The sequence below is a fragment of the Myotis nattereri genome, assembly GCF_964212035.1.
Source record: "Myotis nattereri genome assembly, chromosome: 8".
In the NCBI taxonomy this organism is placed as follows: Eukaryota; Metazoa; Chordata; class Mammalia; order Chiroptera; family Vespertilionidae; genus Myotis; species Myotis nattereri.
This window is the reverse complement of record NC_138083.1, coordinates 47744027-47765389: the sequence shown is the minus strand read 5'-3', so window position 1 is coordinate 47765389 and position 21363 is coordinate 47744027. Positions and strand designations below refer to the sequence as shown.

Sequence of the window (21363 nt, the reverse complement as noted above, 5' to 3'; positions counted from 1 at the left end):
ATTAAAGAGAAAATAAACAAATGGGACTACAACAAAATGAAAAGCTTCTGTACAGCAAAAGAAACCATCAACAAAACAACAAGAAAGCCCACTGCATGGGAGGATATGTTTGCCAATGTTATCACCAATAAGGGTTTAATCTCCAACATTTACAGGGAACTCATACAACTTAACAAAAGGAAGATAAACAACCCAATCAAAAAATGGGCAATGGACCTAAATAGATACTTTTCAAAAGAGGATATTCAGAAAGCCAAGTGACATATGAAAACACTAGAGGCCCCGTGCATGAATTTTGTGTACAGGGTGTGTGTGTGTGTGTCCTTCAGCCCAGCCTACACCCTCTCCAATCTGGGACCCCGCAAGGGATGTCCGACTGCCCAGTGGGATCGGGCCTGAACAGGCAATCGGACATCCCTCTCACAATCCAGGACTGCTGGTTCCCAGCTGCTCACCTGCCTGCCTGCCTGACTTTCCCTACCTGCTTCTGCCTGCCAGCCTGATCACCCCCTAACCACTACCCAGCCAGCCTAATCAACGTCTAACTGCTCCCCTGTCGGCCTAATTGCCCCTAACTGCCCTCCCCTGCTGACCTGGTTGCCCCTAACTGTCCTCCCATGCAGGCCTGGTCCTCGCCAACTGCCCTCCCTGCCGGCCATCATCATGTGGTGGCCATCTTGTGCCCACATGGGGGCGGCCATATTTGATCTCATGGAGGCAGCCATCTTGTGTGTTGGAGTGATGTTCCATTTGCATACTACTTCTTTATTATATAGCATGCTCAAAGTCACTAATTATCTGAGAGATGCAAATCAAATGAACAATGTGGTACTACCTCACACCTGTCAGAATGGCTATCATCAGCAAATCAACAAATGACAAATGCTGGAGAGGATGTGGAGGAAAAGGAACCCTCATGCACTGCAGGTGGGAATGCAGATTGGTGCAGCCAATGTGGAAAACAGTATGGAGTTTCCTCAAAAAACTAAAAATGGAACTCCCATTTGACCCTGTGATCCCACTTCTAGGAATATATCCCAAGAATCTAGAAATACCAATCAGAAAGGATATAGGCACCCCTGTGTTCATAGCAGCACAATTCACCATAGCTAAGATCTGGAAACAGCCTAAGTGCCCATCAGCAGATGAATGGATTAGAAAACTGTGGTACATCTACACAATGGAATACTACGCTGCAGTAAAAAGAAGAATTCTTACCATTTGCAACAGCATGGATGGAACTGGAGAGCATTATGCTAATCGAAATAAGCCAGTCAGAGAAAGATATCACATGATCTCACTCATTTGTGGAGTATAATGAACAACATAAACTGATGGACAAAAATAGAAGCAGAGACAGAGAAGCATCGAACAAACTGTCCAACCTATGAAGGAAGGTGGGGGTGACAGGGTAAGAGATCAACCAAAGGACTTGTATTCATGCATATAAGCATAGCCAATGGACACAGACAACAGGAGGGTGAGGGCATGAGTGGGGGGGGGGGGCAGCTATGGGGCGATAAGGGCACATATGTAATACAATAATCAATAATTTTTTTTAAATCTCTAGTGGAGATTCTATGGCATCCTTTGATAAAGAGATAATACTACCCAATTCAGAGGAAAACATGAACTATAAGTAGAACACTAAAAATAATAAAGAGAAAAGAACATAGATGCATCTTTTGCTTGTGTTTTAAGGGTAATGCTGTTTGTCATTAAGCAAATAATTCTTGAAATTGCTCATGAACTAGTAGAGCAAAGTGTAACCCTTTTCATGTAGTGTTAGATGAAAAATAAAGCTCCATAATATCCCTTTTTAGTTGGATATTAACCCTCCTTTTAAATAACACTTTCCTGTTAAGAGCTCTCTAAGACATTGTTTTCTCTTTGCCTATTTATTTTTTTCTCTTTTTTCCTTTTTTTGTTTTTTGTTTTTCTTTATCGATTAAAGTATTACATATGTGTCCTTATTCCCCCATTGCCCCTCCACTCCCCCACTCATACTTTCACCCCCCTTGTATCTGTGTCCATTGGCTATGCTTATATGCATGCATACATGTCCTTTGGTTGATCTCTTCCCCTTACCTCCACCCTCCCCTACCTTCCCTCTGAGGTTTGACGGTCTGATCAATGCTTCCCTGTCTCTGGATCTGTTTTTGTTCATCAGTTTATGTTGTTCATTATATTCCACAAATGAGTGAGATCATGCGATATTTATCTTTCTCTGACTGGCTTATTTCGCTTAGCATAATGCTCTCCAGTTCCATCCATGCTGTTGCAAATGAAAGAATTCCTTCTTTTTTACTGCAGTGTAGCATTTCATTGTGTAGGTGTACCAAAGATTTTTAATCCACTCATCTACTGATGGGCACTTAGGCTGTTTCTAAATCTTAGCTATGGTAAATTGTGCTGCTATGAACATAGGGTGCATATATCCTTTCTGATTGGTGTTTCTAGTTTCTTGGGATATATTCCCAGAAGTGGGATCACTGGGTCAAATGGGAGTTCCATTTTTAATTTTTTGAGGAAACTCCATATTGTTCTCCACAGTGGCTATACCAGTCTGCATTCCCAAAGCCACTGTTCTTAAACTGCCTGGTACTGGCACAAGAACAGACATATAGACCAATGGAATAGAATAGAGAACCCAGTAATTGACCCAATGCTCAATTCATATTTGACAAAAGAGGCAAGAACATACAAGACAGTCTCTTCAATAAATGGTGTTGAAAAAATTGGACAGACTCATGCAAAAAAATGAAACTAGACCACCAAATTACACCATACACAAAAATAAACTCAAAATGGATAAAGGACTTAAACATAAGATGGGAAACCATAAAAATACCAGAGGAATCCACAGGCAGCAAAATCTCAGGCATATGCCAAAGCAATATTTTCACCGATACAGCTCCTAGGGCAATGGAAATTAAAGAGAAAATAAACAAATGGGACTACATCAAAATAAAAAGCTTCTGCACAGCAAAAGAAACCATCAACAAAACAACAAGAAAGCTCACTGCATGGGAGAACATGTTTGCCAATGTTATCACTAATAAGGGTTTAATCTCCAACATTTACAGGGAAGTCATGCAACTTAACAAAAGGAAGATAAGCAACCCAATAAAAAAAATGGGCAATGGACCTAAATAGATACTTTTCAAAGGAGGACATAAGGAAGGCCTAGACGAGAGACATATGAAAACATGCTCCAAGTCACTAATCATTTGAGATATGCAAATCAAAACAACAAGGAGATACCATCTCACACCTGTCAGAATGACTATAATCAACAAACCAACAAATGACAAGTGCTGGCAAGAATGTGGAGAAAAAGGAAGCCTCCTACACTGATTAGTGAGTGACTTTGAGCATGTGGAGAGAAATGCTGCACCTTTGGGTAAGGCACGTAAGGGAAATGAATGCAGCATGATTATAGTAATCAGTCAGTGAACACTGTAGTTCGTTATTAATAATTATGTATAACAGACTATTGTAAAAATTAAGTTATGAAATTTTTATTAAAATGTTTCTTACATACTGATGTATTGGCTGGGCTGCAAAAATATTCATTATGGGCCGCCAGTTTGACATGCTTGGATTAGAAGGTTCAAATTATTTAATTGAAAACTAACATTGTATTGCAACTAATGATTAAAATAAAAATAGAAATTAGATATAATGGTAGACATTTAGATGGGAAATGAGACAATAGATAATACAGATTTCTCCAAGATATTTCAGCTTTAAACACTTAACATTTTATTAGAAACACCTAACATTCATTAAAATATCCTTGCTTTGGTGTTTATGTAGATAAGATTTTAAGTAGATTCACACCATACAGAGTACTTTCTTCAAAATGAGTATTGAGGCAGTGTCTATAACATTAAAAAAATAGACTTTGAAATTTAGTCTATAACTGGCCACCAACATTCCATGCTACTTTTTTATAAGGTATTATAAAGGTGTATATGGGATAAATGGAGATTGTTAATAGATATTCAAGGACTCAGTTTTTTTCCCTCTATAAGTAATCCCTCAAATTAAAAGAGAGAAAGAAAAAAATCTCTAACTATTTTTACTATAATATTGCCACATACAGTTTAATATATGTTTTGCACTGTTTGCTGGCTTCAACTCCATTGTATGTTAGACATAGTTCTTTAAATTGATGAAGATAAAACTTCCTTTTTTAAAAATTTATTTTGTTTTGTTAATCCTCACCTGAGGATATTTTGATATTTTTTTTCCCATTGATTTTTAGAGAGAGTGGAAGGGAGAGGGAGAGACAGAGAAAGAGAAACATTGATGTGAGAGAGACAAAGCAATGGGTTGCCTCCTGCACATACTCTGGGGATTGAGTTTGTAACTGACCAGAATTGAACCCAGGATTCTTCAGTCTGAGGGCCGACACTCTATCCACTGAGCAAAACTGGCCAAGGCAGTTTCTCTTATTTTTAAGGATAGTTTTAAAAACCATTATTTTAAGAGATTTCTTTTGCTTTTCTTTCTTTTTTTTTTTTTTTTTTTTTTTTTTTTTTTTTTTTGTCAGGCCTACTCAATGGTTTTCTAAAGATGGAGACATTATATTAATTGCCATGCTTTTCTCTCTGAGAAGCTAGTATAGCTGAGCTTAGTTCAGCTTTCGACAAGCCTTCCATAATACATTATATTTTGGTAAAGTTTTCACAGATGGAATAATTATCTTTATGTAATCAAGAAGGGGTCATAGAAAAGACAATTTCTAAATAGATCCAGTTACAAATGGTATAAGTGCCTAGATTATAATATTTTCATCAGTTAAGTCATAATTAGTCTTCTTTGAAAACATAATTGTTCTGTGTCTCATCAGGATCATTTTCAGCCTATACACGCCCACACAATATCATATACTGTTTCAAGAATGACAATTTTTATTTGTCATAGTCATTTAGCCATGCTTGGGAAAAAATATAATGGCATTTAAATCATTTGAAAATACATGTAGAGCACATACATCAGGGACAATGTATCCTACACTATTTTTACAAAAGTCATCTATAAAGTTTGAAATCTGTGTGTATTGTTTGTGGAAATAGCAGCAGCTGAATATTTCAAAGTTTTGAAGTAGAGAAATGATCAGATCCTTACCACTCACCTATAAGTAGGCATTTGTATAGTTAGTTTAAAATATATAACAGTATGTGTCAGACAGTGGATGCCTAAACTCATTTAATCAAGATAAGAACCTATGGGAGGCGATTATTATCTTCCCTTTTCACATGAGACGACTGAGGCTCCCAGAGGTTGGGCCATTGTCCTGAAGTCATTCAGCTAGTGGGTGGCAGACTGTCTTTGCCATTCAATCATCCTTGCTGCACAGGTGGATTCTTCAGTTCACCAACTGTCTTCAGGACATTTCATCTCGGCATATTTGGGAGAATAGTTTATTATAACATGATGTATATATGCATTAACTGAATAATTATTGAAACATAGAAATACTCATGAGGAAATTTAAATCAACTTATAATTCCTCAATTCAGAGGTGATTACTGTCTGCATCTGAAGGCATAATCTTCTACACTCTCTCTGCATTTGCCTACCTTTTTCCCTTAACTGAATAAAATCATTTTAAATGTATTTAATTATTTATTTTTCCCATCTAACAAAGTATTACACCCATATTCCCATATCATAAAATGACCTAAAGCACAACATTCAATGGCTAAATGACACTTTGTGAATATGAATTTTGAAATTTGTTTTTATTCACTTTTTTTCAACAAGTAAATAAAAACAATTGTGAGACTAATTTTATGTATTCTCTCCAAATGAATAGATTTGGAGTTTTAGGGAATTCCCAGTGGTTTTAAATTATATAATGACAATCAAAATAGAGACAAATGTACATGGGTTTACCTCTTTAATAATGAAAGTCACATTAATGTTTTAGATATTAGAAATAAATAATTGCTTTATTTGTACATGTTACTTATTTTTAAAAGAAAATTAAGGGAAGATATTTCTGAAAAGAAAATATTTTCCAGGTTTGACAGTCACACAGGAAAATAAGTGTAAGAAATATCCTATGGACATGCAATGGCTAAATTAATATCAGATTACACAATGGCAAAGACACAAATTCTATACAGATTACTTGGATTGGCAACATATAATTAGGTATATGGTCCAAAAGGAGTTTTAGACAGATCATCAGGACAGAAGCATACAAAGATTTAGCCTTGAAATAATAAGGAGAAATCATGTTTTGGTATCTTGTGGAGGGTAGGGGTGAGTGTGTGTTAGGGTGGGATACCTGATTTTTTTTTAATGAGATTTTGCAGTGTGTATATCACCAACTGGAATTTGTCTCTTCTCATTCTAGAATACTTTGCCCACCCAGGCTCATCTTGTCAATGTTCAGCACATCAAATGGGGTGCTCATTAAACTGCAGCCCTCCTCACTGCTCAAAAACAGAGTTCCTGATGGCCAGCCCAGGAGAATGGCACTTGTTAGTCCATATCTTAGGACACCACACAAATAGTGAATGGAGAAGGCAGTACTGTCAAAGAGGGCTAGAGACATTCTTATACAGGCTTCTGACTTTATGTTCCTTTATCCGTAGCACACAACTTTTATTCGTGACAGTAAATATGCACAGTATGTTTAATGAGAGTTCATAAATGGGACAAAGAACAATCTTTGATATTCTAGCTCTGCGGAGAAAGAGTTGGCATATGGACAATGACAATTTTGAGCCCAGAAATGCTGCTTTCTTCTCACTTATGTATGCAGGCTCTATCACTCGTATATCTTTTCATATTTCCGATTAGGAGTTCTGAGAAAGCCATTTAAAAGTCTTGAGGGAGAGTGTCACTCTATAAGGCTGCCAAGTTTCCTTTGATTTTTAAGAGATCACAAATAGGATTAGGTTTCTATATTTAAACCATCCACATTTCCCCAGCTTCAACTTTTATCTTCCCCCCGGCAGCCACCAAATCCATCATTCTGACTTATTCTTCCATTTTTTATTAATCTCATGAGTCTTTAGAATAAGTGAGGTGGAGGTGTCTTAAAAGATGGTAATAGAAAACATTTTTTATGTCTAGTTTCAAGACTTGTCCAAACAGTATAATGCAATTTATAGATCTGTATTCAATTTTTAAAGATGACAGATGTTATGCATGATGCCAGATATCTATAAATTTTATTTCTTCCACTCAGGATAGCATAGTATATATTGTTCACTCTATGCTCTTAAGATTAGGTTTCCAGTACTACCTTTACTGTTAAATAACTGTTTGGTACTGAGCAGATCCCTTAAATTTTCTAGATATAAATTTATTCTATGTGAATGCAATGTATTATATGAAATACATTTTTCTCTTTTTAAAAATATATTTTTATTGATTTCAGAGAGGAAGGGGGAGGTAGAGAGAGAGATAGAAACATCAATGATGAGAGAAATCATTAATTGGCTGACTCCTGCACACCCCACACCGGGGATTGAGCCCACAACCTGGGCATGTGCCTGGGCTGGGAATCGAACCATGACCTCCTGATTCATAGGTCTATGCTTAACCACGGAGCTATGCCAGCCTGGCACTTTCAATTCTGAAATTATATGATTCTACTTGTACATAATATTTGATATTTATGAAGTAGTGTTACTTAAATATAGTAAAATTGTTTCATTGTATAATGTTATGTTAATATCAATGTCATTTTATTATTATACATCATATATTTTGAATTATACAATACTCTATTTTACTTAATAAATATAAAGAATTACACCTAGATTCTGACAATTAGATTAAATTGAAGCACACTAACAAGAGATAGTATTAGCATGACTTTCTTTTCCCATATTTAAATAATGTGCCAGTTTTTATCCAGCTATTCACCTGATTGGAAACTGTAACCAGGATTGCAGATGTAGGGTGAAAATGTCACTGCTTGTTTCTCTAGGGACCATTTCAGAATACTAATTGATAGCACTTTTCCTTATTCGCTGGGACTCAGTCCTGAGTATTTCTCAGTCTGGTATGTTGACAGCTGCCAACACTCTTCAATCACAAGTGCACCGTTATTTGAAATGTTTTCTCTTTCCTTTAAATAGAAGGGTATATTTTCTGACCATTATAGAAAATTTAGAATGTAGAAGAGTATAAACAAAGCCACATTATTTCATAATTCAGACAACATTTCTGATACTTTTTCATTCTTGTACTTTTATACAAAAAGGTTCAAATAAAAGGGTACCCATATTTATTTTATTATGATTTAGCATTATAAAATTATATTTTGACTTAAATTTAATTGTGAAATATTTCAATCATATAAAAATATGACATCTGGTAGAGGAATCACTCAGATTTAATGAATACTATTGTTTGATATATATAATTTAGATTGTTTTAGAGGGAGAAAAATATGATAGTTATTTCTAAAGTCCAGCCTTTAAGCCAATTTCTCTCCCTACTATCATGCTAATTATCATGATAAATTTTGCATGTCTTTTTTTTACCTACACTTATTTTACGAAATCTATTTATGACAGGTGTCTTGTAGGGCATTATTTTCTAATTGTGAAACACTACTACAATTGGTATTGTGTAGTACCTCAATCTGAACTTTCTTTTTTAATGTGTTTTTCCCAATTAATTGGATCTATATTGCCTCCCAGTGGACAAGTTTGAAAGTTTCTTCATGTATAAAGGAGTAAACAATATTTGTTAGTTTATAGGTTAAACATATTTTTCCTCCTGTGAGACCATAATCTCAATCAAGATAAAGAACATAGCTATTAACTCACAATGTTCCATCCTGATCCTGGCCATCCTTTCTGTTCCCTCCTCACCTCCATTCTCTTTGAACTACTATCTGTTTTCTGTCACTGTGCTAGGTTAACATTTTCTGGAATGACATATTAACGGAAACATAGAATATGGATTTTTTTTTGTCAAGTTTTTTTCACTCAGCATAATTATTTTGAGATGTGTGCATCAGTAGTTCATTTTGATGTACATTAGCCACTTGTCACAGCAGTCTACTTGAGTGACTGTTATATCTTTATCCATAGGAAGTTGACTACCAGATATTTTTATTTTCCACATCTTGTTGTTTGTGCCACTATCATGAATTTTACTTCTACATATGTTACATATTTTGAAACACCTTGTTGTTAATGAATAAATAGTGAAATTGTTTTTATAATATTAATAAAACACAAAATAACATTTTATATTTACCTTTATATTTTATATTTCCATATTTTATTATGTTGTGTAAATTCACATGTCCTTAATTCTGAAGAATTTTTACTTAGTATTTTTAGAGTTCAGTGATATTGATTAATTTTTCTACTTTGCCTTATATGACCCTTTTTTTTTTAAAGGTTATCTAATTATGGGTTAAAAGTTTTTCTCTCATAACTTTATGAATTCCATTCTATCAGTCTTACATTATTTCTGATGAACATTTATTAGATATTCTTACCGTTTTATTTTTCTGGTGAAATTTTATTATTTGCTCTTTACACTTGGCCATTATCATTTCTTAAGCCAATATCTCTATTCCTTTTTAGGACTCAAATGATATATTTATAATATCACTTAAGATTGTTCCTCACTTACGAATTATTTTTTTAATTTTAAGAATTACTTTTACTATTGTACTTTATCTTTGTACTGTAATTTTAATAATTTCTATTAAACAATCTTCAAAACCAATGTATTATCTTCTGTAATGTTTCATCTTTTAATAAAACCATCCTGTGAATTTTGTTTTTATTCCAAATATTAATTTGTGTAGGAGTTTCTTTTGGTGCTTTTTGAATTTCTATTTCTCAGTTGTGTTTCACCATCTGGTCACTGACATAATCAATTTAAGCAATAATCAATAATTGGTAAGACTTTAAAACAAATGGTAACTAGGAAATTCATAATAAATGAACCAACCAACAAATGAATCTGGAAACAAGAACAACTTTAACACTGAAAACAAAATGGGGAAAAACTAGGTATTTTATGCCTCCAGACATCATGCAATAGGAAGTACTGAGTATCAGCTCTGAGTATTTTTGACAAATATTTAAAATTGCATCTAATCAAACCTCTACTGATTTATAGAAAATAAACATACTAAGTCATATTTTAGGAAACTCTATCTTGCTTGTCCAACACATAAGTGAAAAGGAAAATTAAATTTAAACTGATGAAACGTATGGACTAAATGAGACCAAAGAAATACATTAACAAACTGCATTCTGTAGACATCTTTGAATCCTAAGTAAAAAGTATTTTAATTTGAACACTGGTTGAATATTTGATTATATTAAAGACTTATTCTCAATTTTTAGTATTCAATTTTGATTTTTAGAAAGATAAATTGCACCCATATGTGTAGCATTTGTGCCCAAGTGTGTAATGAATAGTTAATATACTATAACATTTTAAATTTTTTTTAACATCTGAAAATGGATATGTACATAGATGTAACAAGATTGTCCAGCCTTGATCATTTTGAATCTAAGTAATGGTCTCTAGGTATTCATTGCACTATTTTCTCTATTTCTAGATGTATGAAAATATCTTAATATAAAGTTAATAAGAATGTCATTCATCTAACATTATAAGTATACTTAAAGTTACTGTTAGTGATAATTTTTCAAATTTATGAAAAATACATTATCATAAAGAAAACTAAGTGTTCCAAATGTTTTAATTATTCACTAGATATTAAATATACATATTTAACAATTTCTAAACAACAGACATTACTTGAATCTCAAATAGTAAGGGTGGAGTTTATCTTTAATTTTCATCTCAGCTGGATTCTTCATGACTTTTGTTAAGTAAACTTATAACAAATACATTGGCTTAAAGGAACTGCAGAGGGACCACACCATCCCCATTTTTGAAAATGTGATTTTTCATACACACACACACACACACACACACGTGTGTGTGTGTGTGTGTGTGTGTAATCAATCTCAGATAAATGGAAAACTTTAAATAGAAAACTCCAGCCCTAACCGGTTTGGCTCAGTGGATAGAACGTCAGCCTGCAGACTGAAAAGTCCCAAGTTCGATTCCGGCCAAGGGCATGTACCTTGGTTGCGGGCACATCTTCAGTAGGGTGTGTGCAACAGGCAGCTGATCGATGTTTCTCTCTCATCGATGTTTCTAACTCTCTATCCTTCTCTCTTCCTCTCTGTAAAAAAATCAATAAAATATATTTTTTTAAAAAAGAAAGAAAACTCCACAGTTTGAGGGGTTTTTTGTTTTAATATTTATAACTAGAAGATACCTTTCAACTTTGTCTTACATATTAAAAACATTCAGTCATTTTTACCCAGTCACTATAATTTTGTATTTATTTTCTAAACCCTGCATTCTTTTTTAAAAATATATTTTTATTGCCGAGACCGGTTTGGCTCAGTGGATAGAGCATCGGCCTGCGAACTGAAGGGTCCCAGGTTCGATTCCGGTCAAGGGCATGTACCTGGATTGCAGGCACATCCCCAGTGGGAGATGTGCAGGAGGCAGCTGATCGATGTTTCTCTCTCATCGATGTTTCTGACTCTCTATCTCTCTCCCTTCCTCTCTGTAAAAAATCAATAAAATATATATTTAAAAAAAATAAAAATAAAAATATATTTTTATTGATTTCAGAGAGGAAGGGAGAGGTAGAGAGAGATAGAAACATCACTGATGAGAGAGAATCATTGATTGGCTGCCTCTTGCACGCCCCCTACTTGGAATCTTGCCCACAACCCAGGCATGTACCTTAACCAGAATCAAACCAGGGACCCTTCAGTCCACAGGCCGACACTCTATCCACTGAGCCAAACCAGCTAGGGCAAAAACCTGCATTCTTTATTGTTAAGATAAAAAACATTCCATTTCCTCTATTTCATAGCACAAAATGGGAAATATCTTGCACAAACATTCTATTCTCAGAGTGTTTTATAACATCAATATAAATGATTATTAAGACCCCTGTTTTTTTTTTTAATATATTTTATTGATTTTCCACAGAGAGGAAGGGAGAGGGATAGAGAGTTAGAAACATCGATGAGAGAGAAACATCGATCAGGCGCCTCCTGCACGCCCCCAACTGGGGATGTGCCTGCAACCAAGGTACATGCCCTTGGCCTCAATCGAACCTGGGACCCTTGAGTCTGTAGGCCAACACTCTATCCACTGAGCCAAACCGGTTCTGGCTAGCCCCCTGGGTTTTAAGGAGAATTATCAGTTTGCTTATTTAATCCTACATAAAACCATAGTTTTTGAAGATTGTATGAGAAAACATATTTTTATTGAAAAAGAGTAGAAATATCATATTTTTTCCTTGCTGTTGCTTTAATGGGATAGTGTTTTTACTAGATAAAATGGAAGAAGTAAGCAGGCTTTTTTAAAAAAAAAAAAAAAAGTCTAGTTTCATTTTTTTTATTTTTGCATGTGACTTTCCAATTTGCCCAGCACCATATATTGAAGGGGTTTTATTTATGCTATTGTTTGTTTCTGGCTCCTTTGTTGAAAATTATCTGCCCATATACATGTAGTTTTACATCTGGGCTCTCAATTCTGTTCCATGATCTATGTGTCTGTTTTTCTGCTGAAAGCATACTATTTTGATTACAGTAGCTCTGTAGTATAATTTGAAGTCAGGTAGTATAATACTCCTGCTTCATTCTTTTTTTTCTCAGGATTGCTTTGGCTATTTGGGGTCTTTTGAGGTTCCATACAAATATGATGATTTTTCTGTTCTATTTACTTTAAAAATGACATTGGGATTTTAATGGGTATTGCATTAAATATGAATATTCTTTGAGTTATATGGCCATTTTAACTATGTTGATTCTTCTAATGCAAGAACATGGGATATTTTTCCATTTTGTTGTGTCTTTTTCAATCTCTTTTAATACTGTTTTGCAGTTTTTAGTATATAGGTCTTTCAGATTCTTTAAGTTTATTCATAGGTTTTTTATTCTTTTTTGTGTGCAAATTCCAACATGTAAAAAATTAATTCAAAATGGATCAAAGACCTAAATATAAGATCTGAAACAATAAATTACATAGAAAAAAAAAAAACATAGGTACTAAACTTATGGAATTGGTCGTAGAGAACATTTTATGAATTTGACCCCAAAGGCAGGGGAGGTAAAGGTAAAAATAAATGAATGGGACTATATTAAACTGAAAAGCCTCTGCACAGCATTCAAACAAATAGGCAGCAGACCAAATGGAGATAATATTTGCAAACAATAGTTCCGACAGTGGTTTAATATCCAATATGTATAAAAAACTCATAAAACTCAATGCCAAACAAACAACCCAATTAAAAAATGTGCAGAAGTCCCAGACAGACACCTCTCCCAGAAGACATACAAATGGCCAACAGATCTATGAAAAGATGTGCAATCTCTCACTAGCAATTAAGGACATGCAAATGAAAACTACAATGAAATACTGCCTAACACCTCTTAGAATGGTTTTATTAACAAGTATTAATTAACAAGCGAGAGGTTGTGGAGAAAAGGGAACCCTCATTCACTGCTGATGGGAATGCAGACTGATCCAGCCACTATGGAAAACAGTCTGACGATTTCTCAAAATATTAAGAATAGAGTTACCATATGACCCAGCCATCCCTCTCCTGTATATATACCCAAAAAGCTCAAAAACATGTAGTTGCAAATATATGCGTACTCCTATATTCATTTCAGCATTATTCATGGTGGCCAAGACATGGAGACAACCAAAGTGTCCTGCAATAGAGGATTGAATAAAGAAGATGTAGAATATTACTCAGCCATAAGAAAAAATGAAATACTTCAATTTGTGACAACATGGATGGAACTTGATAATATTATGCTAAGTAAAATAAGCCAGTCAGAAAAATTCTAAGAACCATAATACACATCTTATATATATAAAATCCTAATATGCAAATAGACTGAATGGCGGAACAACCAAACAACTGAACAACTGGTTGCTATGATGTGTGCTGACCACCAGGGGGTGTGCACAGAACATGGCGGGCATTGGCCATGATGGGATGGTGGAGCAGGTGAGCGAGGGTGCCAGACCAAGGCAGGGCGCCAGTAGCTGTCATCTGGGAAAGCCTCCATCAGTTACGGAAAATTTTTTGCCCCTGCATGCAGTCCCACCGGGCGCTTTCACCTGTCACCAGCGCCAGCCCCGCTTGCACCCACAGTCGGCATTGGAGCCATCACTCACACCTGCTGCTGGTGCCTGGTGCTGGTCCTGATTGCTCAGTGCCATCAGTGGGTACAAGCAGTGGCTGTCAGCCCCAATTGCCCTGAGGGCTTCTACACCTCCCCCTACTCCTAAGGGGCAATCAGGCAGCAGTCACTGCTTGCATCAGCTGACGGCAACGGCCCTAATTGCACCTGCTGCTGGCACTGGCCCCAATCGCGCCATCAGCAGGTGTGAGCATGGCTGGCACTGTCAGCACGTGGGAGTGGCAGCAGCGAGAGTGGAGCTGCTAGCAGACAGGGGACCGAGGGTCGTGGTGAAAGGGACCAGGTGGGGGCACGGAGGATGGGCCGAGACCCACCCCTGTGCCCGCTGCAACCTTGAAGCCCACAGTTCCTTCCAAGATACACAAATTTTTGCACTGGGCCCCTAGTGTGGGATATAAAACTGAAACTCGTGGGCACAAAAGGCAGTGTGGTGGTTGCCAGAGGGAAGGTGGTGGGCTAAAGGGGGCCTAAAATATGGTGACATAAGATTTGACTTTAGGTGGTGAGCACACAGTGCAACATACAAATCTTACTAGTGTATCATAGAAATCTGCTCCTGAAACCTATATGATCCTATTAATCAATATTATCCTGATAATTTTGTTTAAAATCTATCTGAATGTTAGCTATCAATCAAGGAGACTCCAGAGCAACTTTCCAACCTTCAGGCAGATTTGACCACAGCTTAAGCTGCACCGTGCCTGAGCAGAAATGTACCATTATGACATTCAAGTTATCGCTGAGCTACAAAATATAATTAACCGGCTTAAAACAGAAATTAAATGTGTATTTTTGTCTCATTTGCATTTTATGAATGCAAAAGTTTTATCCTTACATTAGCAATTATGTGAGAAAGTGTTATTTTTAAAATGGCAAATTTTGTTTTTGTGTTTTGTTCTTTAGGAATGTGGAAGATACTTCAGATTTTTGAAAAGATTATAAAGGAACCTAAGATTTTCATTTGCAACATATAGGTTCTTCTAAAGAGTATCCATCAGCTGGCATCAAACGAGCAGAATGAATTGTTGCTTATTCCTACATTTGATGTTGGGAATTTCCCTCCTACGGCGGCCTTGCCTTACAGCAACAGAAAACTCTAAAACAGAGAAAGCGAAGGACCCAGAAGGGTCTCATCTGAGACTGAGGAGTGGCTGGATTTGGAACCAGTATTTTGTAGAAGAGGAAATGAATATCACTAGAAAGATCATTGGCCGGGTACTGATTTTCTGAAAATGTTACAGGAAATAATGTTGTATAAATCTAAATAAATGAGTTGAAAGTTTTGGTATTAGATGAATTCTAAATTTTCTCCGTAGAACCATTAGAAAACTTCAAATACCAGCATAATTAATTGATTCAGGTTTGTTAGCACCTAGAGTAATCACAAAAGCTTGCAGAAGAGGGAAAGCTCTAGTATTCCCATTTCACTTTAGTCTCCCATGTAAAAACACAGCCCTCATTATCCACATCTGGAAGTTTGATGGTGTTATTTTTGGTAATGGATCAAAGCAACTACACTGAGAACAATAAAGTTACCAACAGGATTTAGCCTTATTTTCTATTATGCTAAGCAGGTGTTGATATACACCTCATTAATTTTTAATGAAGCAGGCTAATACCAAATTCTTTTACAGTTGAGTAGCTTCAAGAGCCTACATATTCATTTGATTAGTGAAGTTGAAATACAAATAATTATTATTTTCACTTTCTTATAAGAATATATTGTAAGAGAATTTCCTTAATGAGAAAGAACATTTCCTATTTATACTTTTGGCTTTTATTATTCTTTGATTTTCTTTAAATAGAGGTAATTACAATATCAAGTCCTGTTCTGTAAAGCTCTTTCTATAGATGAATGAACTGAAGTAAGTTTAACTGCTAATTAACTGGCACTAAAATTTAATTGGGCCCAAAGGGTGAAGCACTCAGAATTCATTAACTCTTTTTTCTAGCCCTTTCAGGAGAACTGCAGCGTTAGCCTGATGTCCAGATTCCATAGGAGCTCATCTATTCCATTGTCCAAATGTATATGAGTACATTCAACCAAAGGCTTAGACTAGGGCCTTAGGCACATATTCAAATTGTATGCACACATGTCCTGAAAGTAATATTTCTCCTCCCTTTTCATTTTGTAAGATGACTGCAGGTAAATCACAGGCAGAATACCATAAAGGAGGTGTGCAGTTAAGTCTCTGCTACTTAACCGAGTCTCTCTAACCACATTTACAGTGGACTCCACAGAACTCCATATGCTCTCCATTCATTGAAAGAATGACAGGCCACTTTTTTAGTGAGTAAGGTTCTACAGGGAAGTACATCAGTGAAGTCCAGACAGACTACCTCCCTGGCTCATTGCCACATTTTCTAGTTTGTTTGTGTTTTTATTTTTCCCCTCCCTACACGTTACTCCCCCCCCCGCCCCCCGCCCCCTCTTTCACATAGCAACTGGCTTTGCCTATTTTTGCATTCTGTAAACATATTTATGAAAATACAGTAATCTCTAAACAACTTCATTAGGCTTAAATAATAATACATAGATAACTTGTTTAAACGAAAGTAATAATGAATGTTTAGGTGCTTGTAAGTAAATAGCTGGTAAAAATAAAATGTAGCTGAGGTGCCCAACATAACTTCCTTTTTGACCTATTTTTGAAAAGTGATTAAGTTTGGAAAGCACAATTAAGTAAAAATTTAAAGCCATGTTGATTTGCCAAATTGATAATTACTGCATGATTGAGAAAATATTTTTGAATGGCAATATAGAAATTTAATAATACCTGAATCCATGAAATTGAAATGTGTGGAACTGATGCATCTTACAACATTAAGAAGCAGATGTTTGAGAAAATATTCTTTTAACTTAAATCTGGGTTCTTATAAAAACCAAGCCACTGATTTATGAAAATTAGTCTATCAATGTACTTGAAAAGCATGTATACATTGCTAAACTTGACTTATTTTCATTCCAATATTGAATCAAATTTTCAAACTACATCAAAATGATAGACATTTGTTTTCCTTAATTTCTTATTATTAGGTCATGAAGACTTTTTATTTTATGATAATGAATTGTCAAATTAAGATAGCTAGAACTTTTTCCTTAGCTTTTTATTAGTAGTACCAATTTTTTTTTTATTGTATGGCAGTGATACTCAATGCGTTATTAAAATTAGTTGTTTTAGATATATTCAGATATTCTCCCCCAAGCACATAGAACAATTTATTAATTAGTCAGGAATAATACATTATATCTTGAACTTTCAGAAAGTTATGAATTTAAGATTTTATTTCTTGGTTCACTTTGTAAAATTTCAGAGAAGCTCTTACTTTGAAGAAGGGTATATTCATAAGTGATGAAACAAGAAAATCATGGATTCACAATAATTAGGAGCTTTTGGCAGATTTTCCTCTTTGTGTAAAAATAATCTAGATATAAAAAAATACAACCAATGTTCTCTATACCATAATAACACTTTTTTAGATCTGAAATTCAAAATTATATTAACACAAAGATAAACAGATTTACTTTGCTTTTAAAATATAAAAATAATGAGAGTGCAAAGAGAACAGGTATATTTGAGAATTGAGTAGAATATATGTGGAGATAGAATTTAATCTTAAAGTTAATATTATACCTTTTTAAATATTATATGGGAGTTGTATGGAATTATTAACTTGGGGAATAATAAGCAGACTAGAAAATAAAACCATTTTAATTGACTTGCTCATTTCGACACATATGGAAACTAAATGATCACTCTTTGCACTTGCAGCTGAGCTCAAATATGCACAATGGATCCCAGTCTTTGAATTACGTGATTTCAGGAGATGGAGCCGAAAGTATTTTTTTCGTTGATGGAACAACAGGTGTCTTATCTGTGGCACAGAAGCTGGATCGAGAAAAACAGGCCTTCTACAATCTAAAAGCCCATTTAATGGACAACACTACCGGAAAGGCTGTGGAATCTGAATCTGACTTTGTTGTCAAAGTTACAGATATCAATGACAATGCACCAAAATTCCTACATGAACCTTATGCGGCCGTTGTACCAGAGATGTCTCCAGAAGGTATTACATATTAATTGACATCAAACATATATTAGCAATGTAAACAAGTTTGAGATTTTGAGCATATGAATTGCAAGTGAATTATTTGAAAGTTCTACATTTGTACTTCCTTTTACAAGCATGTTAAGTAAAATATTTGAAACTAGTGACCCGGTGCAAAAATTCATGCACATTAAAAAGGATTAAATGGAGGAAATATTTTAATATTGCTATTTGCCATTTCTCTATAATAAAAGTGTCAAAGATGAAAGAAAATTAGTAAAATATATATGAAAATCTTCTTCCTGTCAGAGTCTAGGGCGCACCATGGGAACCAGAATCAAGTCCCTGCCCACCCATGTGCACCTCGAAATTACACAAGACCCAGACCCGGCCAGCCCCACCCCCATGGGTGAGATCCAGACTGGCCAAACCCACCACCATCAAGATAATTTTGATAACACAATATATAATTAAATTAAATGTATATAATTTACTAACATGATAAACTTAAATGTGATTTAATAATGATCATTTTAAATTTTGCTTCCATGCTCAAAAACTGTTTTACCTTATCACTTAATTCATTAGCCAATGAGTATAAAAATGTATATAACATGGTACATTTTTCTGATTTCTTTGTTTTTTAACCTTCCAGGTAGCAATTTAAAGACCTTTTTCTACATGTATTCAGAACATAGGTCTTTAATTAAAGCATAATTAACTTTAATTGTATAATATGTATTACAACCAATTATCATTAGGTTTAAAGGACATATTAATATTGTTCCATTTGGTAGCTAGGCAATGAAACATTATTTATTCCCATCTCGATCTGCCTCCTCCTCCTCCTCCTCCTCCTCCTCCTTTTACTCCTTCTCTTTCTCTTCTTTACTCACCTCATCCTTCTTCTTCAATAAGCACATATTATAAATTTAACATGTTCTAGGAACTTTCCTTTGAAACTGCGGATTCAGTTGTGAAGGAGATATATAGAGTTACTAGTAATCACAAGTATGAAACATGTTTTAGTTATAATACAAACAATACCTATTTTAAATAAATAAGATTATATTTGATACTGTATGCTACGAAAGTGTTCAGTATGGGAAAGTTATGCTGATGATTAATTGACTGAAGGAAGTGGGGACATGTTAGTAGGTAAAATTTGAAGGGAATGATACAGAGGACAGCCATGCCATGTTCTAGGAAAAGCAGTGTGATGAAGATTGTATTATGAATATGAGAGTTATTGGCCTATAGTGAAAATTTAGGTCATGGAACTATATGAGATTCTCTTAATAGACAATATAGGTAGAGATGAGAAAAACATACCTGGTAAATCGACTGTTAAGCAAATGGGAGTTGACTGGTAAATTAGTACAAATGGGATTGCCCAGTGATATAGGAAGAAGAGAAAGATGAGATGAGATGTTGCAATGGAAGAGATCCTTCAACTATGTGGAATGCTCCTGTGAGGTTGAATAAAATCAAGATAGCCCTGATTTTGACTTAGCAAGTTGAAGGCCCCTAGTATTTTCAGTAAGAGTAATTTGGTTGAATTTGTGTAACTACATTATGTTGGAAATTATTCTATTGCATGAATGGAAGGAGAAAAGGTGATTGAAAGTTAATTTAGCCTCTTTAAAAGTGCTATGCAAGGAAAAAAATAGAGATGTGAGGCAGGAGAGAGAGGGATGTGAAATGTAAAGGCAATTTTAAAAACAATTATTGTTTAATTATTTATTAAGATGGGATATTTAATAGCATAGTTGTATAATATAGGAAATGATGCAAAAGAAGAGTATTTTTGAAGCAAAATAAAAGGGATGTGACTGCTAGAAAACTATTTTTGAGAAGAGAAAGAGTGATGAAATCTAAAGGAATAATAGAGGGGACAGATCCAGGTAGGTTAACATATTGATTGTTAACAAACCAGGTACCACATGATTATTTCTATTTAATCAGTGATGCCTGAGGGAAAGGCAGTAATTGAGAGCAGAGGGGAGGAATTTTAGAGAGAGGAGGTACATAACGGGCATTTTATAGATTTGGAGAGTGAGCCCACAATGAGATTCCAGTGTGTACAATACAGTATTTGTATCATGGCACCACGTGTAGCCATGCTGTGGTTGATTTGATGGAGATCACAAAACATCGGTTTGGTCTGTACGATATTTGGCCACTTACACTTTGCAATTAGAGGTTCCAGTACATATTAACCTAGTCAGTCTATGTAATTTAATGTAGCCTGTGGAAGTACGAATAAATATTTCTTTACAAGTAAATCCAGGGTCCAGGCTTTGTATGGAATCATACCAAAAGCAATGAGCACTTTTCATATCTGTCCAGTGATAGAAGGGGTCAATAGCATGATGGGCAGCTGCAACCAGAAATACTTTCTAATATGGAAATAGTGGAACACCCCCATTGCTCTGTCAATCATTTTTAGATGGTCTCCCTCTGAAAAATGCTTACAGTTATTCACTTTGCTGTGAAGGAACTGGTTATATTATATGTATTTTTTCTGTTTCCCTCAGTCTCTATATGTAATTAATAGATAGTGTGGACCTTATTTTATTTGAATATATCTTTAATACTTTATCTTCTTTCCATATCCATTGCCATTTAATAGGTTCTTGAGTGTTAATTTTGCTTCCAAATTCCCCATTTTATCTTTTATAAAACAACCAGTGAAAAATTTTATTCTCTATTATCTTTCTTAAGTAGATTTGTGTTATATTAGAGTCTACTACTAATTATTATATTTGAACCTGTACTTTAAACTTAGAACTTGGTAGACTATTAAAAGGAATCTACATTTAAGGATCATGAAAAGAGAAAACCAAGAAAATTATAAACCATGCATTTGATATTTAACAAGTAATATTTATTTACAAGTAATATTCATTTACAGGTAATGATAGGTTTGTACTGATTACATTTACTTTTGAAATGCAGTACTTTTAAACTAGAACTATCAGGTGGAACTATGATAAAACATTCTGTTTGCTCACTCATTAGTCTGGGTTTGCAAATAGCATATTTCTTC

General features: G+C 34.8%; 1 protein-coding gene across 1 annotated transcript in view; it reads left to right on the top strand.

Annotated features, from left to right (window-relative positions):
- Positions 1–15281: 15281 nt before the first annotated feature.
- CDH19 (cadherin 19) overlaps positions 15282–21363 on the top strand; it is a gene marked incomplete at both ends in the record, with an annotated part of 37517 nt that continues 31435 nt past the window's right edge. Inside the window, 2 exons of the mRNA XM_081097933.1 lie at positions 15282–15479; positions 18038–18332. Of these exons, the coding sequence (XP_080954059.1) occupies positions 15282–15479; positions 18038–18332 (493 nt within the window). The remainder of the gene's footprint in view (positions 15480–18037; positions 18333–21363) is intronic.